Here is a 20802-nt window from a genome sequence, read left to right as displayed (position 1 = left end):
ATGGAAAGGAAAGAACCTGAGGTTCTCTCCCTCTTCTTTCCTTTTCTCTTCATTTTCTGTTTCTTCTAGCCTAAGTAGCCTTTGCTGTGTACCAGAGGATGACATTGAACTTCTGATCCCCTGCCTCTGCCTCCTGAGCAGTGGGATTACAGGTGTGTGTCACCATACCCACTTCACTGGGGGGTTTAAAGCCAGGGCTTCATACGCAAGTCAAACATCCTCTCATCTTAGCTCAACTCAGTCCGGTCCCTTTCCCTTCTTCCTATCTTCCCCCAAAGTAGAGAGCTCTTTGGATAAATCGGGCTGGTCTTAAGGGCACCCTCTGCTCCCTCAGCCCCCTGATACTCACTGGGATTCTCAGGGGAAGTTGCAGGCTCCCCAAAATGGCCTCTGTGAGAGCTTTCTTAGAGAAGACAAAGGAGGGAAAGGGGAAAGCATCAGCCTTGACCAGTCCTGCCCCAGGCAGGACATGTGCACAGGGTGCGTGACTCACAGCTCCCCCCAGCTCCCAGCTGACTGACGTTTCCCCCCCTTGAACAGGTGCATCTGTCAGCTGTGATCAGCCCACATCCTAGAGTGCCACAGCGCAGCCATGTGACAGTGCCAGAGTTGGAGCAAGGGGAGCTGACAGGCAGGAGGACAGCCAAGAGGGGCCTGTCCCTGGGCTCTCCCACTCTGGCCTGTCTCAGCACTCTATCCTTCAGTCAGTGAGGGCGAGCAAAGATGCTAGACTAAGGTGTCACTCCTGCTTTCCCCTGCCTCCCGACTGTGGGTGACCTCTGGGACAAAGAGGAGATCCTTTTCCCTGGTATCATGCCCTCGCCAGGCCTTGTGGGAAAAGCCTCTTTCCAGATAGGCACTCAGGGCAGAGGTCTCAGGAACCTTAGTTCTAGCTAGGGTTCTGTCCCCATGCAAACCTGTCCTTCTCCTGACCTCCAACTTCCTACTGGGGGGTTAGGACATACGCAAAACCTCTGCTTGGGCCCCAGATGGGCTCAGCCCCCTGTGCTGTTCTGTGGGAAGCTGGAAATGCCATACTGCTGCTGTCCCCAGTACCCCATAAATATACAGACCAGCCCATTAGCCCATCAGCGCCGACCCTCATGATGGAGAGCCCTGGCCACAGAGGCTTGATGAGGGCTCAGGGCTGCCCCTGTTGTCTGTGAGCCCTGGTTCTGTATCGGTCGGGTCCTGGCTCTGCTCTAGCTCCTTCTTCATATATCAGCTGTGTGTCCACAGACAGGTTACTTAGCTCCTCTGTGTCATGGTCTCATATCACTAACCCCTAGGAGGATAAAATCCTCTACCAACACATTTAGCCTAGACCTTATACACCTGGTGGCTGAGTATAATTTAAGGGATTCTGAAGAGCAGCATAAGTCCATTCCTGAGTTAATGGGGGTGTCCTCGCTGTCAAGGGGAGCGGAGCTCATGTCCTGGCAAGTTGGCAGGCACCAGATGCAAGACTAGGACAGTACAATTCTATCCTCTGCTGTGCAACACCCTGAATGTAAGGACCAGGGGTGTGTGCATGCACGTGTGTGCACATATGAGGGTATGTACATTCCTGTGTATGTGCACGCTCCCACCTACAGGGACATGTGACTTCAGCTTTCCCTGCCAGGATGAACTACCTACCTAGCTCACATCTGTCTGTGCCCAGGGGTGGGTGGAGAGAACTCAGGCTCTCAAAGCTCTCCAGTCCTTGTGGGCCTGCACGACACAACACCCACCACTGCTTTCTGCCATCTGTCCCGTTCGACGGAAATAGAGCAAACAACTAGTGGGTGCTGGGTAAGCCAGAATGCATCTAGGCGGTCCCTATAGAAGGAGGGGTGCAGGTTAACCCCACATCTGGCTCAGACACTGGCCTCTGAGAACCTCGAGCAGCCCTCCCCTATCAAGACCCCAAATCTTCTATTTGGTGGGAGAAGACTCTAATCCTTAGCTGTACTTCTGACTCTACAGAGTAGAGGTCTGGGGTTTTGTTTGTTTTGTGGCTGGTTTGATTTTGTTGTTGTTGGCTTGCTTTTTAATAAAAACAAGCAGGCAGGTGACACGGTCCCCAGGCAACAGAACCCTTGTGTTCATGTGTGCATAGTTCTTTAGATCTTCAGACACAATGTGGGGATTCCTCTTGCTGCCTTGCCCAAGCAGTAAGACCCCTAATCAGGGCCAGAAAGACAGCGATAATTACCACGGTGGGTGGGCACTTATCTTTGTATTTAGAACTTCACCTATATTTCCCGTAACTCTGGGAGGGCATGCCATGAACCTTATCTATAGATAAAGAAACTCAGGCTTGCGGTAGTCAAGTCCTCTGTCCGCGATTTCCCAAGGAGGACCTGTGGGTCCAGCATTCAAGTCTCTGCCTGGCTGGCCATGGGCCTCTTCCCTCTCACTCAGCTGCCTGCAATAATGCCAGCCTGTCCTGGATTCCCCTGACTACACAAAGCAAGGTGTGGCCTCTGCACCAGCATCCAGTGTGTCCTGGCTGCTTTTAGAAAACTTCTCAGTGTGGTTTCCATTCATGAGACAGTGTGCTTGTTTTGTTTGGTGGTGGTGGTGGTGGTGGTGGTGTGTGTGTGCATGAGCATGTGTGTGTGCATGTGTAATGGTACACTTTGCATGCACTTTTATGCCTAAGATATACCTCTGGTGAACTGCTGGGTATTTTAATAGAAACTTGTCAGAACTGTCAACAACTTTCATCTATGTATCCTGCCCCATTCAGCTAGCATACGCCCACTGGATACCTCTACTAATCTTCCCCTGGGCTGATATTTGGGGTCCTCTGGGGCCAGGGATTATATACTAGCTACTCAGAGTCTCACCTTTGGGCTCCTCAGTAGTATGACTCCATCCTTTTCCCAGACAGGCCCTCAAAGGAGAAGGTATTCCCTGCAGGTCATAAGCAGTGTGCCAGGTAACTGTCCCATGGGCCTCATGGCTTTCAGGGAACCTATGTTGGGTAAGGAACTGTGTGGTAGGATGTTGGGGTCAATGGGCTAACATGCTGAAACTCTCGGGACAACAGTGTCTAGTACCAAGCTGGACCACCATCAGGATTTGCTGTTCTCCCTCTGTCTCCATGGGGACAGGCTCTGACCCTGAAACCTGCATCTCTGCCCTCATCTCAGCACATCCTAAGCATTTGTCATTAGGCTCTCTGCTCCACCTACATGCACAGGTACACGCATGCACAGGTACACGCATGCACAGACACACACATGCACAGGTACACACATGCACAGGTACACACATGCACAGGCACACACAGGTCAGAGGTCAGAGGATGATTTGCAGAATTCAGTTCTTCTACCATGTGGGTCCTTGAGTTGAACTCAAGTCCCCAGGGGTGACCCCCAAGTGCTTTCACACACTAAGTAGTCTTGTCAACTGCAAAGGAAACTCTAATTGAGCTAAGTATGACTTTAACAAAAGAGCATATACCCTACATCTACTTTGCCCAGTTTTCCTAGGGAAGACTCATCAATGTCATAGTGGTGGCATGTACCACCAATCTTAGTATCAGGGAGACAGGAGCAGAAGGATCAGGAGGTCAAGGCCATTCATAGAAAACTGAATTTGATGCCACCCTGGGATATAGTAGACCCTGACTCAGACAGACAGACAAAAACACCAAAACCAAAACAAAACAAAAAAAAACCCCAAAATCCTAGTACAAGCTGGGTATACAGCGTAGGCCTTAGTCCTTGAACTCAAGAAGCAGTGGCAGCACTCAAGAGGCGGCGTCAGGTGACTCTCTCTGAATTTCAGGCTAACCAGCTCTAAATAACTAGACCCTGTTTAAAAACAAAGCCCAACCAGTACAATCTCAGCCCCACGACACAAACACTGATGCTGCCACCAATCTCACACAAGTTGCCGCAATGACTTGAGTGTGTGTGTGTGTGTGTGTGTGTGTGTGTGTGTGTGTGTGTGTGTGTGTTGGCCATTGAAATATTGTCAGCTCTAATTTGTGTATCCGCCACTACCATCAAGATACACAATAGCTCTGTCCCCAAAAGGTCCTTCTTATCAACCTTTCATAACCACACCTTTCTCGTCCCTCTGCCCTTCCCCCACCCAATTCTTGGCCTTTTAATCTGTTCTCCATTGCTAATGTGCTGTCATTTCAAACTGCTATGTAAATAGACTCACGTGGCATGTGACCTTTCAGGACTGGCTTTTTCATTCTGCTTAATTCTGACTCTTCAAGTTGTGACGAGAGTGCAGGTCCTCCCTTCTCATGGGTGAGAATTTCTGAGACAACCTTCTCTACCACTCTCAGGTTCGCCACTCTGGGACATCTGGCTGTTTCCAGTTTGGGGTTCTTACAGATAAAACTACCATGAATATTCAGTAGTAAGTTTTTGTTTGAACATACATTTTCAACCACCTGGGACAAACACCCAAGGCTGATATTGCCTGGTTACGTGTTAGCTCTGTGTTCTGTTTGCTAAGGACCTGCCGAGCTGTTCTTCTGAGTGGCTAAAGTACTCAGTGTTCCCAGGGACCAGTTGGAAATAGCCCAGGGTCCCTGTCTGTACTGCATTCGTTTTAGTTTTTATTTCAGGCACAAAGTGTTTCTCGTGGTGGCATTCTTTCTTTCTTTCAAATTATTTATTTTCATTTTATATACACTAGTGTTTTGCCTACATATTTCTGTATAAGGGTTTCAGATCATTTGGAACAGAAGTTACAGAAAATTGTGAGCTGCCATACAGGTGCTAGGAATTGAACCTGGGTCCTCTGGAAGAGCAGCCACTGCTCTTAACCACTGAGCCATCTCTTCAACCCCTTCATGGTGACTTTCTTTAAAAATGTATTTGTGGGTTGGGGATTTAGCTCAGTGGTAGAGCGCTTGCCTAGCAAGTGCAAGGCCCTGGGTTCAGTCCCCAGCTCTGAAAAAAAAAAAAAAGAAAAGAAAAAGAAAAAGAAAAAAATGTATTTGTGTGTGTGTGGGGGTACAGAGATCAGTTTTTTTGAGCCCATTCTCACCACCTTTGTGAAGTCCACTTTTGTGTAGGTTCTAGAAATTAAAGTTAAGACATTAGGCACTTTATCCGCTGAACCATCTTCCTGGCTCTCATGGTGGTTGTCAATGGACATTTCCGTGATGACAGAAGATGGCATTTTCCCAGGTGTTTACATGCCATCTCTGTTCCCTTTGGTGACATGTCTGTGCATCTTTCTTCTGGATGGATTATCCTTTTACCATAGAGTTTGAAAAATTAAGGGCTCCTAGGTGCCAGGTTCTATGATAGAGCAAGCAATTTACACACACACACGCACACGCATACAGACACACACACACACACACACACACACACACGCATGCACGCACGCACGCACGCACGCACACTCACACTAGTAGTCTCGGAGTGACATTCTGGAGTGAACTGAGAAGGCAGAATAATCAGCTATACTCCATACTGCCAGGTGCTGGAGCCACAGAGGCTGAGGTGGAGGCACAAAGGAATGACCTAGTTAGAGCAGTGCTTCAGGGGTCTGACACCTGAGTGTGGCCTTGAGCATCCTGGGGACAAGCACCCAGTGCTGGGATCAAATGATACCCAATACTTAGGCAGTGCTGTGGAGAGAGGCGGCCTAAGTGGAGCACAGTGAGCTGGGGGCAGGCACATGACATGGTTTGATTTACAAAGTGACAGGGACTCCCAGCAGGGGCAAATGGATGTTTAATGTCTGATCCACTGTCCTCAGTGACCCAGCAGCCCTCACTTTGTCACCTCCCCCCACGGAGCCTATAAGAGTGAGGGGGCAATGGGGTCACCTCCCTCCCCTCAAAGCCTTTGAGCCTGGGAGGCAAGAAGAGAGTGTCAGGAGAGCCATTTAACATTCCTTGGCAGCTCAATCAGACCCTCTCCCAGACAGACAAGTGTCAAATATTCATGAAGATGACCGCACTCACCCATCTCTGCTCCTGCCTCCCTCGTGGGATGGGCCCAGGCCACAGGCTTGACTCTTCTGTGGGATCAGGGACAGGCTCCCTTTACTCTGCCCTTCTTTCTCTTCAGAGCTTCCTACCTCAGGAAGGGAAACTATCACAGCACTTGTCTTGAGGGGCTCAAATTGAGAACTCTGGCCACTCAGCTAGGTAGAGGAAGCCAGTGCAGGTGCCTAGCTATCACCCTGACTCTCTACCAGGGAGAAAAATGGCACTAGGACCCTTTGTCCCAGGGCACTCATAACAATTACTCTGGGAGATTGTAGATCTGGTTAAGGGACCCCCAACACCCACCTTCTGAAATCTCTCCAGGGACCTGGCTCCATGAACAGTCACTTTGGAAGCCTGTGGTTAAGATTATCTGAACCTTGGAGTCAGTGCCACACCACAGTGTGACACCTCACCACACTCCTCAGAGACTCCGTTTCCTTACCTATAGAAAGGTGGTGTGACCTACCCCATAGGATTGTGACAAGATAATGTGTAGCATAGAGAGGCAAAGATTAAAACAGACACAGAAGGAATACCCATTCAGAGCCTGCCCCACATGTGGCCCATACATATACAGCCATCCAATTAGACAAGATGGATGAAGCAAAGAAGTGCAGGCCGTCAGGAGCCGGATGTAGATCGCTCCTGAGAGACACAGCCAGAATACAGCAAACACAGAGGCGAATGCCAGCAGCAAACCACTGAACTGAGAATAGGACCCCCCGTTGAAGGAATCAGAGAAAGGACTGGAAGAGCTTGAAGGGGCTCGAGACCCCTTATGAACAACAATGCCAAGCAACTAGAGCTTCCAGGGACTAAGCCACTACCCAAAGGCTATGCATGGACTGACCCTGGACTCTGACCTCATAGGTAGCAATGAATATCCTAGTAAGAGCACCAGTGGAAGGGGAATCCCTTGGTCCTGCTAAGACTGAACCCCCAGTGAATGTGACTGTTGGGGGGAGGGCGGTAATGGGGGGAGGATGGGGAGGGGAACACCCATAAAGAAGGGAGGGGGAGGGGTTAGGGGGATGTTGGCCCAGAAACCGGGAAAGGGAATAACATTCGAAATGTAAATAAGAAATACTCAAGTAACTTAACAAAAAAAATAAAGAAAAAGAAAAAGAAAATAAAGAAGTAAAATTGCAAAAAAAAAAAAAAGATAATGTGTAGCATGCACTAGGGGGTCTCAGCCTGCCCTGGGGGATCACAGGGTCCTCCACATCTGCCTAGGGTTTGAGACAAAATCTACTAGTGGATGGGGTGGGCTTCTAGTGAAGGGCCCCTGCTAATGGTGTTGAAGTTCTGAGGTCCATCCCAGCTTCTGCTCCCCTCCCCAAGTGTAGAGTCTTCATCAGTGAATTCACGAGATGATGGAGTATCACCCTGCCCCCTACTCCTTGATCAATATACAGATTTTATCCGTCAAGGCGGTTCCTTTCCTGAATGAGATGCATGATAATGTAGAAGGTGCCTCTGACCCAGCCAGGGCAGGGTATGTGGGAGCATGTGCCTGTGGCGGGGGGGGGGTCGTCAGTGTATGCACATGTGTTCAAGTATGCAGATGCATGTGCACAATCCGTGTAGGGAGCTGCCTCCTTCCATATCCCTGGCATCCCTTCATGAGCCTTGCAGAAGGGAAAGAATGTAGGGGTTGTTGCTGAGAGTATGAGGGCACAACAGTGAGCCAAGATCTACCGGTTCCATCGCTGTGCTAGTGGGAGACAGAACACAGATGAAGCAAACCAGAAACCCAGAGGGGCTGTCATGGCTGTCTGCAGCCTACCCAACCATGAGCTACCCTGCCACCACTAGGGACTAATGATGACAGACACTTTGATGGACAGGCTTGAAGGCCAGTATTGCCCTAGGCAAACAAATCTCTCTGCTCCGAATCCTCCACAGTGGCTCCAGGTTGACCTTTTCTGATTCATACCTACTCAAATCTAGGTCCCACTGTCTCTCAACACCTGCTTTTCCAGCTTCCCCTAATTAGCTGGCCAGACGGACACAGGCAGGGCAGGCTTCTTTTTGTGGTCACACGGGTTTTCATCCACAGTCAGGCTCACTTCCAGTCAAGGCCAAGCAAGGCCCTTACCTTACCGGGAGGAAGGAAGTGCACTTACCTCACAGTAGGTATCCCCCATGTGAACCCTCTTTCTTCTCTTCTCTAGGCTTCAGTGAGTTCTTTAAGGAGCTATTCAGCTCTGTCAGCCATGCTGGTGAGGGGGTGGGCAGCTTGGGATGAACAAGGCAGGGCTCACTTGTGGCCTTGCTTCCCTGGAACCCTTCTTTTGGGGCCCTGCCCTATGTAAGAGCCTGAGTGCAGGACAGAAAAAAACTGCGAGGTATGGTGGGAGCAGCAGGGCTCGGGGGTGAGACTGGAGGGGGTCTTGCAGCCAGCACTGCTGCAGCTTGCAGGTTCCTGATAGAGTTAGGACTGCCCTCACCCAGGACATCAGAGTGGCCCATAGGACCTTCTGGAGGTCCCTCCTGTGAGCCTGTGCTTAGGAAGCCTCCTCCCTCCACTCCCTCTGCAGGAAGCAATGAAGGCATCGGATGGCAGCCTCCTGGGAGACCCTGGGCGCATACCGCTGAGCAAGAGGGAAGGCATCAAGTGGCAGAGGCCACGGTTCACCCGCCAGGCCCTGATGCGTTGCTGCTTAATCAAGTGGATCCTGTCCAGTGCTGCCCCACAAGGCTCAGGTAGGACAAGAGTGACTGGGGTCCAGAGAGAGACGGTCACACTGGGCTTTGTCATTCCTGAGGTCACAGAGGCCATCTTGGACCACACTGCCTTCTACTCTGTTGGGAAACTTGTCTCCACTCATTCCCACTCTCCCTTCACTGATGCCTGTTCCACACAGAAACCCAAGCTCTAGTACAGGACGGGAGTGCAGGACAAGGAGACAGCAAACTGGGACCATATGCAGGTTTTGAGAGAGTAGCTGGGAGATAGAAACAGGCTAGAGCTAGGTGCTCCCTCACCCAGCACTCACCCGCAGAGCTATTTTGAACATCTCATGGATCCTTCATAGTCCTCAACAAAAAAGGGCCCTGTACCTACCCCACAGGGCAGATCTAGTACTTCCTGGTTCTTGTCCCATGTGCCCAGAGACTGAGGCTGGCATTGTGGAGTGTGTGTAGCATGGGAGTGAGGCCAGCAGCAATAACCGTGCTTATCTACAGTTATTTGGGGGGGGGGATTTATGAGGAACAGTAGTACAGAAAATGCAGAGATAACCTCACAGAGCCCCTGCACACATACACACTCTCTCACACATACACACTCACACCTTTGCATGTGAGAGTGCATACACACCCACGTGCATATGCCATGCATGTGGAAGTGCAATTCCACACCAGCATTCCAGGATCGGCCGCAAGGTCCCTCCCCATACCACATATGTTTTTGATGGTATAGAGGCATGTATGAGAATTTGTCACGGGAACGAGGTACATGCTCGGCCCGGAGACCTGCTTTGTGCGTTTTCTTAAACCACAAACTCTTGTTGTGTGATCTCCAGGGAGCCTCAGCCTCCTTGTCGGACAATGGACACACTCAGTGCTCCTAGCCTCCCAGGTTGGCTGGTGCTCCTGAGTGGAGGAGAGAGAGCAAGCACAGTGGCCTGTGCATGTGTGTGAAGGGACAAGGCTGCTGCATCCTAAGACCTCATCTTTATCGGCAAAGCCAACCCTGACTTGCTGTTAGCTTGATTCTGTTCCACAAGAGCCCCGCCCCTTGTGAACTAATGTCACTCTTAGCTGACATGTGTCTCTGAACCTTTCCCATAGAAGCACTAGTACATGTGGGGAGCCCTCCTGAGGCCCCAGCTGTTTTAAGGTCTTGCAGGCGACGGAACGTGTGTGATTTGCACCAGAGTGGACTCCAAGAGCTGTGGTACTCTGGTGTGGCCTCTGGGTGTGTCCAAGGGGACTCAGCTCCACCCACCCAAGATAGCTCAGCTTTCTGTCCCCTTCAAACTCAGAGTCTCACCTCTCTCGTGTCTGCCATCGTGAGTTTTCCTGGACAGGCAGAATAAAACAGCTACAGCCAAGCCCTCTGTTTCCCTCCATAAACCCTGCTCTGTCCCGAAAGCCGATTTGCTGGGCGGTAGTGGCTCTGGATGGAACTGTACCCTTGTGATGGCACTGGGTGGAGAGCCTGAGAGCAAGCAGGGTCACACCCCATTCAGGGTGGCTTCTTAGAAGACAGCGCCTTTTCCCAGTCGCTCCCTTCAGCGGTACACAGTACAGGGTAAGGCCAGGATAACATGGAGCAACCCAGCCCAGCCTGTATGTACATGGACGGGCATGTTTATCAGAAGTTGCCATACACTGAGAGGAGGTATGGCTGATGGGAAGCAAGCTGTGTAAAGCTGCGTGAATAAGGAGCTACAGCCAATACCCTCTCCTTTACTTCATTTTACTTCAGAGTCCACAGGTACCAAGTAAATAAAAGATTAAATGCCTTGTCCAGTTCCCCAGATTGGGGCCCAGAAGTACTTTTCACCTTTCAGGCGGGGGCCCCACAGAAGTCAGAGTAGAGATTCCACACACTCTGATCCCCCTGGGTGAGCTCCTGAGCTTGGGCAAGGCAGTCCAAACACATCCATCTATGTCCCGTAAGGAGGACTGCATTGGTGTGGACACACTGGCAATTTTGTGTGCATGTGAAATGCCACACTGTGGTTGATGAGTCTGCTTCTCAGGCTCTGGGTGCACAGAACAATAAGCACCATTCAGGGGACTCCATCACATGTCCAGTGAGGCCTGCCACGGTATCCTGAGCACTGGGTGCCCGTGCAGTCCAGCAGCCCAGACGCTGCCCTTGTTGGGGTTTTTCCATTCAGTTGTAGAATCAGAAAAACAGGTGTCAGGGATTGCTAAGTGGAGGTCAAAGCCCAGCACAATGTCCCCAAGACTTAGGTGAATTGGGACCTCAACACAGAATGGGCATGACTCAGGGACCTCAAGGTGTGTGTGTGTGTGTGTGTGTGTGTGTGTGTGTGTGTGTGTGTGTGTGTAAGGACTAGTCCAGTTGTGTCTGTGCCCTGGGCATTAACAGGAGCACACCAGCAGGGTCTCTAAGATGCATGGGTCCAGAGGGTAGGTCAGGCAGCTCGACTCCCCACCCAGAAGCAGCCGTTCTCAGCCCAGGACCCTAGGGACCTCTCAGTGTGCCAGGAGCTGTGACTCTGGACTCCTCTGTGGGTGGCCCTTCCTGGCAGAATGCCTTCAGAGGGAGGCGTGTTTCAGCTGTAGCCACGCCGCCAACTGGACAGACCTGCTTCTCGAGTCTGGCCTCCCCAGGAAGTCTGTGAGATTTGGGTTTCTTCAATTATCTAAGTTAGACTAAATCCTCCCCAAATGGCCTGGGGTCCTGGCTGCCTGAGTTAAGCAAAAGGCAGAGACCCTGTGTCTGGGGAAAGTCACAGAAACTCTGGAGGAGCAGGGAGCCACAATGTGACAAAGCCTACATCCCCGCTGTCACACTGCGCAGCTCTCGCTTCCGAGTCACACAACGGCACCATTCATGGAGCCAAGGTTGTACTCTCAGCCCTCCCGAAGTGCAGGCCCACAGGCTAATCAGCCATTCAAGTCACAGGGTCAGTTCCGATTCAAGAAAGGACCTATGGACTCCCTGTGCCTCAAGCTGCAGCCTGGAGTGGCCTTCTTTAATCCACTCCAGAGTGCAGACTTCTCAACAAAGCAAACCAAGCCTTCACTCCTTAGAGGTCTACAATGTCTGTGGCCCTGCCTAGGGAGCTACTGTAGTCCCCGTTGATGAGTGTTCTAGGATTCCCAGAGATACCACCAAGCTGAGACACTGTCCTCCTCCATGCTCTGTGTCGCTCTGTAAGCTACCCCTAGGACCAACTATACCTACCTGTCTCTTATCAACTGACCCTTACTAACTGACAAGGGCAGCCCAAAGGGGCCAGGTGACCATCTTAGGCTTTGGGGCAACAGCCCCTTGGATGTCTCCTCTTAGGGCTTCTACCTCTAGAGTCTAAATTCTCTCAAATGAACCCAAAGCAGCTGGGCACAACATTCTCCTCTCCCTGCCGCAAGGATGGGAAAGATGTTCCTTTCCACTGCGCTGAGTGGGTAGGGTGCTTGAAGGACCACCTCCTGGGTTCACCTGGTCCCTGGGTCACCTTCTGAACAGAGAGGTAGATCGCGTTTAGTACTGTGACCTGTGTTTGATTGTGACTGAATCTTGCAGCTGCTTCCAAACCTCCGTCTTTAATAGGCGTCTCTCCTGTTCCGGAATGGGGCGAGGGGAAGAATAGCAGGATGTGGAACAAGCCCTTTGGTTAATGACAGTGATATATGTGACCTCTGAGCGTGTGCACAGCAGCGAAAGGGCTGGAGGGTCTGAAACCAGGGGCTAGTCAATCCCAATGAGGCTTAATGGCCCCTTGTCTGCAATTGAAGGATACAGCTGAGCTTGGCTGCCACCTGCTGGTTAACTGTGCTCATTACAACATGTGGTCAGGGCAGCCAAGAAAGGGAGGCTCTCCGCTTGAATGCTGAGTAATGTAAGTCAATAGGATAAATGGTACTTTGTTTATGGGCAGGTGTTGCCATGGCTAAGAGGAGAGGCCACCTGGCTCCTGGGCTGTCAGGCACCTGCCCAGTCCTGGCACCCTCTCAAAAGCATTTAGAAAGGATTCATACCCCAGATAGGTCCTTCTCTGACCATGTCCCCCTTCCACCTCCCTGACACCTGACCCCATGGTTAACCACAGGCCATGATCAATGGGAAAAGTTCCCTCAGGCCACAACTCCTCCCAGGCTGCAGGAGAAGCAGCTGGGTACAACATTCTCCTCTCCCTGCCTCAAGGATGGGGAAGATGTTCCTTCCACTGCCCTTGCCCTAAGGTGCCTCACAGCTTAGTGTCACCTTTCCCGCCACCCTGTCAGGCACATGCGATTTCCCTCAAACAGAAACCAGTGTGATCCAAAGGGAGGACAGAGCAGCAAGGGCTGAGTTGCCTGCCTACCTATCCACCCCACACCCTGGCTTAGATCCCAACCACATGGACAGACCTGGTGATAGAGACACACACACACAATCTACTAGGCCTGAGGCCAGCAATAGATTCTCAGTTCCTGGGGAGGGGGTTGGGGGAAGGGTAGCTCAGGGCTCACAGATCCCTGACACCAACAAACTTCAATCTATCTCCTAATAGCTCAGTAGCCTGCGACTTGCTGTATGCAAAGGAAAAGAGAATATTGCCAAAGAAAAGAGTTTTCTGGAAACTTGAGCGCGTGTGGTTCTCTTGTCCAGGCCTGCATAGACGGGGAGGGTGTCACAACCTGTCTTAGACACATTCTCTACTGTTGCTGCACACCCTGGGTTAGTAGACACAAGGCCTGTGCTGCCTGCCGGCCCTGCTGTACAGCCTTTGTGTGTACTCAGTAAATAGCTCAGAGCGTACAGGACCAGGTACATGGCAAGTGTCACTAAACCCTGCGGTTTCTTCACCTGATGGAGTGTACAGTGCACACAAGTTCAGCTTCTGCTTTAGAAGAGGCATTTTGACTCTCCGATCTGTGCATGTAACAGACGCTCTGAGCAACAGTGACTCCATTTGAGTTAGGAAGTGACTGCAAAAGGATTGCAAACTCTGTTCTTTAGTCATTTTCTTCTTATTTGCAAAGTGGTTAGCCCTTTCTTTGGCCCAATTGCAAAGTGGTTGTTACTTCAGCTCTAGCCATTCTGGCATCATTCTAGGCAAAAGAAAGGAAAGGACGCATGGGAGAAAAGTGTGGCTGACGGTGTCAGTAAGGCAAAACAAGCACAGAAAGTTCTAGAAAGCTGTTTACATTTCACCAGCCAGAACTAAGCCACACTCACTGCAAGAAACTTGGGAGAATGGCACTGTTATTTTTCTGTTTTGCTTCAAGTCAGGCTCTCAAATATTCTGGGTTGGCCTCAAACTTGCTATGTAGCTGGGGCTGACCTTGAACTTCTGACCCTTTTGTCTCCAATCCCTGTGTAACAAACAGGATTAAAGGTGTTAGCCATAACTTTTTTCTGGGAGTTGCTGGGGGTTCATGCATGTCAGGTGAGGGTTCTACTGACTGCTACATCCCTAGCCCTAGAATAGCAGCTTCCTACTGAACATAGTCCTCCCTCTGACAAATCCTGGTGTCTACAAGAAAAGGAGAGAGAAGACTGAGTGCCTCGTTGGTAGCCAGAGGACCTCGGCAAGCTGTCTGGCATTTACCAAGTGTCCAGTAAAGGGAGTGGGGAGTCAGTGGTTCCTGCTCCAGCATGCTCTCCGTTGTCTCTTGTCCTCATGAGAGAGACCACTTCCTTTCTCTGTTTGTTACTTCTCAGACACTCAGGTAGGGTGGGGCTCTGGGTAATAAGTAGAAGCCAGGAGTCAAGAGGCTGAAGCCTGGGGCAGTGTGGGAACAGGCTATGGGAAGTCCCTGGATCTGTAGGGTTCACACCCTGAGTTGCAAGTCACACTGGGCGCCACCTTCTCCTGAAGTGAGAGCAATGCCCACCCCCAACCAGGCTTTTTACAGCTGCTGACATTTATTTGGGGAGCAGTGAGCTCCCAGGTCCTGGAGGTTGAGGAGATAAATGCAGGTACCAGGCAGGATCAGGGAGATATAGCAGATCCTGGGCTGAAGGGCTGTTAGTCTTTGGTGATTTCCTAAGAGCAGGACCTAGAAAAAAAAAAGGCCAGGAGATAGGTTAAGACCAAGAAAGACACTGAGAGAGATTTGAAAGAGAAGCAAGCTAGAAGCCAGTGTGGAGAGGGCAGGTCCTGCCTGAAGAAGGGTGCTGAGCTAGGGTTTGGAAAGGCCGGGACAGAACCAGGACCTGGGCAGCACCATGTCGGGGTGTGGTGAGGGCTGCTACCCGAGACTGCAGGAGTGTCAGCATGGCTGTAAGAAGCACCTGGGAGACATCATCAGCTTCTTCTTCCGCTTCATCTCCGGGAATCTGGCTCGAGGTGAGGGGTGCCTTGCTAAGACAGGGGTACCAGGTGCTGCAAGACGTCATTTGGGGCTGGGGTCTGTGACTCCTCCTCCTCCCTTTGGGGTGGGACGTAGATAAAGGGGCTTGGGAGAAGGATAAGTGTCTGAGCTTTGTGCATTCCCATAGGGAACCCTGGCCCTCAGATGGCCAAGCCAAGGCTCCCGGACTCATAAGTCTGGAAAGAGATGGGTGGCCAGGATCCTTATCTTCAGATTGGATATGAACCCGAGCCTGCCTAACTGCTCTAGAGAGCCCTCCCTGCCTCGCACATGTGGGCTCCCCCATCCTTACTGCTCCCCAGCTCCCTCTCTCCCTCCCCCTTCCATCAGAACCCATACAGAGGAAGCAGAGGAAAGGGGGCCAGTGTGTATTGAGACTGTGTATAGAGGCTATCTATCAATGACAGCCTTCTTCAATTCTTCAGAAGCCCGCTCAACCGGAAGACTTGACAGGGAGCCTAGATCCGGCCTGGAGGTGGGATGCGGGGAGCTTCACAGTGGCTGTTTCTGTGTTGCTTCTCTGCCTCTCACCCAAGCTTGGCAGGGCCTGCTGGCTGGCAGGGGCACTTCCTACCTGGAAAGGGGGTCAGAGGATCTTGCAGATGGGGATCTGAGAACTGGGTGAGCCTCAGACCTTGAAGCTCAGGACCCCCTGGACTCTTTTTCCTATCTTCTTATTGGAGGAAAAGGACCTAAGCTAAAGCAGTCACATGATTCCCCAAAGAGACTTGTGATTAAATCTACAAAACAAAGATAAGCCCTCAGAGGCCTGTGACACACAAAGCAGCCTTCTGCTTCGGGGAGCTGTCAAGGACCCAGGGGGTGACATGCTAAGCAGTAAGCAAGCCAGACTGGAGCTGTCAACCTCTCTTTGGGGTGGAGCCTGTCATGCCTAGTGTGGAGCATCCACAGGAGAGCCAGGCACGCCTAAGAGCCATCAGTTAGCAGATAGCACGTTCTTGTTGTTGTTGTTGTTGTTGTTGTTGGTGGTGGTGGTGGTGGTGGTGGTGGTGGTGGTGGTGGTGGTGGTAGTGGTGGTAGCAGTGGTGGTGGCAGTGGTGGTGATGGCTGTGTCAGCGGCAGCGGTGTGTGCGTGCACAGGCTTGTAGCTTGGGCATAGAGGACCAGAGGACCACTCTTTGGAGTCTGTTCCCTCCTTCCACCTCCACATGGGTGATACACAGTGATAAAATTCAGGAAGCCAGACTCATTTGGCAAGTACCTTTACCCACAGAGACACCCCACCAGCCCACAAAGAGCATGTATAAGAAGAAAGGCTTAAAATTGCCATGTATTTGCCCATTTCCAAATCTGTGAAATAACAGCAGCATAAAACACCAGATGAGAAAACGGTAAGATGGGACTGAGAAGATCTTGGAGGATGGATCCTGGGTCTTTCCCCAGGTGCACAAGGACTCTGCAGAGCATGCTCGCTGGCTCCAGAATGGTAGCAGGCATCCAGGCTATATCCATGAACACCAGGGGAACCATGGCCATTGCCTTGACCCTGTGTCAGGTGTGGGTCAGACCCCTCACCCTGGTCTCACATCCCCAAGTTCCCCTCAGGTCACTGAAGGGTTTAGATGGGGAGGACAGAGCTCAAGGCCTCTCCCAAGATACTCTTCTAGGCTGTAAGGAGGTCACAGAGCAAGGCTACCCCAGTCCCTTAGTGTGACCTAGAGTCATACCTTTGTTTCTTCTTTGGACTTCAGCTGAAGCTCATGGGGAAAGATACAGAGTCCAGAGAGTGAGAGAGAGTCCTGTGCATGGGTCTCATCTTAGAGCCCCTCAAGGCAGCAGGGACCCACAGAGGCCAGGAGGGCTGTTAGCTAAGGCAGCAGGGACCCTCTCTACCTTTGTCACAGAGCCCATCTGACCTGAATGAAACCCAGGGAGAGCTTAGAACACACAGGGCACAAACAAGATGGCTCAGTTATACCCAAATAATGGGAAACAGACCAGGGTCACTAGGGATCATCCACAGGGCATCTTCTCTAGCAGAGAAAAGACAGAGCCTCTTAGACATGTGCATCTGGGTACCAGTCATAGCACCACCCAGTTCTCCCTGGCAAGTCAGGTGATTCTTATAAACAGAGGCCCATCTGCCAGGCCAACCTCCAGCCTCTCACCACATCCGTTTCCTCATCTATAAGATGAAGTTGTTATAAAAATGAGGTCATTGCGATGTCATGTCGGGTGTGTGTGAAGGGAGCCACTCCACGGATGGCTTTCTGCTTTTACCTTGTCGAGCGGGCTCCTGGACTGGCTCTGTTCTGTACCGGTGCTGGACATTGAGCAAGTCCCTCAGTTTATTCATGCGTCAAATGGACACAACATGCTCTTTGTGACCCCCCACAGCAGTGGCTGGGCAAGCAATAATGGGGCATGACTTTGTAACACTGAGCTGAGGTTTCTTCTGTGTGTCAATCAGGTTAGTGTCCTTGTTTGGGACCGAGAACGGAGAGGATGAGTTTTCAAAGTCAACCAATTGTGATTTCTCCCCATTCCATTTGACCAGGCACAAGGCCTGGGGGGTTGTGTGTGTTATAGCTTCCAGACCCCCACAGGGAAGGCTGACCTCTCACCTCGCACCTCTCACCTCCTGGTAGCACTGTCCCTAGCTGCTGTTGACTGAATTCTAGAAGGTCCTGTGCTCCGCCATTGTTCTGTGTACCTGACAAACCTTTCCCAGGTTTTTTCTAATGAGGTGACCCCCATTAAATCCCGCCACAAGCAGCGTAGCCATCTTTCTTCAGAGAGGTGAGTTTTCTGCTGATAAAGCTACAGTGGTCCAAATTCCTCTCTGCCCCAACCTCTGCCCATTCTGGCTCCTTCCTCTGTAAGTCAGAGAAAGGGGAGAGGGGGAGGGGCACGCTGGAGCGCTGACTGATGCGTAGGCTGGGATTCTCTACACGGGTGTGTTAAATGCTTCCCAGACCCAGGCTCTCCCCGAGTGTATACAGTTTTAAGCGGCGCCGGTCTCTGCCTCCGCGGTGGAAGGTTTGGAAGATGTTTTGAGACGGTAGGAGATGGAGACAGGAGCAATTTTCAAGTGTTCCAGAATGGAGAAAGAACACATTTGGGGCTGCTCTGGGGAAAGGCAGAGGAGGTGGCTGCACTTACTATCCCTAGACAGAAGCTCATGGACAGTGGAGCCTAGGCACCTCTCAGGAAAGTGCCCCTAAGCCTTTCCAACCTCTCTGTCCATCCTTCTCCCACACCCTGGACGATCTGTCCCAAGCCTCTCCCCACCCCAACACCTGCCAAAGCAGCTCACTTAATGGGCATTTCTCCATCTGCCCACCAGGGGGCGGAAGAGGCTGGGGCAGCAGGCCTCATGGACCATTTTAACCTTTTAGGGCAGGTCTTACATAGTCTGTTAATTTCTGACACATCCATCCACTTCACACCTTTGAGGATTAAAGGCACAGGATCAGGCATTTATGGGCCGCTAGCTCTCTCTCAGAATTCATCTTGGTTCCTGATTCCCTGAGCCAAACCAAGAACAAAGTACCTCTTCCAGTTGGCAGCCCACCCCTAACTGTCTATGAAATAACTACTCTAGTAGTTAGGACTCCGTGTTCCTAAGAACGGCAGTGGCCTCATCTTCTGCTACTCCAGAGGCTTCAGCGGGAGTGGGTGGGTCTCCTCGAAGGATGTTGCCTTTGAAGGCCTCCTTTTGCAATATTTCCTCATTTCAGTGTGAATAACTGGGCAGGCTCAGGTGACAGAGAGGGAATAGAGTTAAAAGGGTCTGGGTGGGGGCACAGGAAAATCTGCATTTACAAATCTTTCTGTGGACACACAGACCACAGCTCCTGACCTTCATACCATGGACCAAGGTGTCTCTGAGGCAAAGTGAGGACCAGGGAACAGTGAGTGTCCTTCAGTAGAGAACTAATTGCATCCCCTTTCCAAAGGTTTGCCTCTTGCTCTTTGGAAATAATGTGGAAGGCTGTGGTTAGTTGGGGGGTTGTTTGTTTTTAATTTTTTAATTTTTCTCTCTATTATGAATCTCTGGCCGACCTGGAACTCACTATGTAGACCAGGCTAGCCTCAAACTCACAAAGATAAACTTGCCTCTGCCTCCTAAGTACTGGGATTAAAGGGGAGCCACCACCACACTAGACTCAAAAAATAGTTTTAACAACGAAGTCACTCTTACGGACTTTTCCAACATGGAAGGAAATGGTGAAGGCTTTTTACAGCCCAGAGACTACAGCTCAAAACCCTTGCTTAGCCAAAGCTGGTCCGGAAGGTTGAAGAGAGTTCTAGAAACTGGCTTAGTGACAGCCAGCTGGGCAAGATCAAGGGACACTTCCTGGCCAGGCACTGCAGAAGACAAACCGAGCCTCTGCAGCACGCGGTGTTGCACAAGATGTTGTTGTCAGGCTGGTGACAGTCACAGTCCCGCACTCCCACAGTCAGCAAATGGCCCTCAGACCTAAGCAGTGAGCAGAACCCTGGACCTAGGGCAGGAATCAGCTGGATGGATGGATGATGGCAGCCGCAGCAGATGCACTGGTTAGTCAGCAGGGACAAAAGCCCACAAACACACCACAGGGCCTGTAACTTTCAAGAGGGCACTGTGACAGAATGAATTTGCAGGAACCAGGGCATCAGCCAGCAGCAGCCTGTGTCAGTCTGAAAGCAGGAAAGAATCTCAGGCTGAGGGTGAGATAGAGATCCAAGAAGCCATTGTCTCCTGGCCTCAACACACAGGGGTTGATCAACAGCATGGGGAGATGCCTGGCTCCTAAACACCTCCTGTGGCTGGAGAGAGGGGGTGAGCACAGAGGGGGAGTGAGCTGTGTGCTCGCTGTGGGCCAGGCAGATACTGGTACCCACACCCATGCCATCAGCAGCCAACAATGCTACCACCTTCCATGGGGAGAGCTTAAGAGAGGACATGTTGGTCCAATTCACTCATCCATCTGTCCATCCATCCACCTGTTTGTCTATCTTTCCTGCCATGTGTCCACCCACCCATCTATCCACACATCCGCCCATCCATGTATCCATTCATCCATCAGTCCACCCACCCATGCATTATATACTTGCCTAGCAACTCCACAAGTCTGGCATAGAGTAGACCTTGAGTCTGGTTGAGGACAAAGGAGCCAGAAAAGCCTTTCCTTTGTTAGTCCTCACCAGACAGGTTGCTTTCTTACCCACACATGTTTGGGAACCAACTGTGCTTGGGGAATTTGTTGTTGTACTAGACAGAGGCTCTCCATCTTTTGCAACCCTCTTGAAAGAGAAAGGCACAAGCAAGGACTTAGGTACAGCTTACCCTTGACCCTTTGTGAGGATCTCAAGTCCCTACCTATTCCCCTCTGCAAGCGTTGCTGGTGTTGGGGAAATGCCCAAACATAAGAGCAGACGCCATTCACTCCTTTCCCAACTCCTCGGGTTTGCCTCAGACCTGCTGCACAGATGTGAGATGCTGAGGTTGGGTGTGTATGTGTGGGAACACCAAGCATGGGGCTCTTTCTCTACACAGTTCTCTCAGCCTTGGTGTCCCAAGCTTGTGAAATCCAACGGGGTCAGGTAAAGAACTGGGGCTCCAACTTAGCACTTGCTGGGAGATGCACAGTGGGTGGCTGAGCTATTTCTAAACACAGATCTCACAAGGAAACTGAGGTGAGTGTGTGGGGAGGCTGGAAAGCTCTGTGCAAACTTTGCACTCTGTGTGTGTATTTGAATGCTCTTGTGCATGTCACTGCATGTGTTGCAAGCTGGACACACACACACACACACACACACACACACACACACACACACGTTCCAGTTCACTATTTTCACAGGCTCAGTGGTAAGTATACCTCCAGCCT

The 20802-nt window shown here is 51.2% G+C and overlaps 1 protein-coding gene across 7 annotated transcripts in view; it reads left to right on the top strand.

The window, feature by feature from the left end:
• Positions 1-20802, top strand: part of Kcnip3 (potassium voltage-gated channel interacting protein 3) — a 66488-nt gene that overhangs the window by 3763 nt on the left and 41923 nt on the right. For 5 of the 7 annotated variants that reach the window (XR_015683406.1, XM_087654319.1, XM_087654320.1 and 2 more), the window contains 1 exon segment: positions 8503-8668. Coding sequence is in view for 6 of the 7 variants with exons in the window: in XM_087654319.1 (XP_087510445.1) it covers positions 8503-8668 (166 nt within the window). In the remaining variant the exon portion in view is untranslated. 7 annotated transcript variants of the gene reach the window in all.

Source organism: Rattus norvegicus, chromosome 3, assembly GCF_021556685.1.
Source record: "Rattus norvegicus strain SHRSP/BbbUtx chromosome 3, alternate assembly SHRSP_T2T, whole genome shotgun sequence".
NCBI classification, from domain to species: Eukaryota; Metazoa; Chordata; class Mammalia; order Rodentia; family Muridae; genus Rattus; species Rattus norvegicus.
Note: the sequence above shows the minus strand (reverse complement) of the source record. Positions and strands in the feature narration are given on the sequence as shown.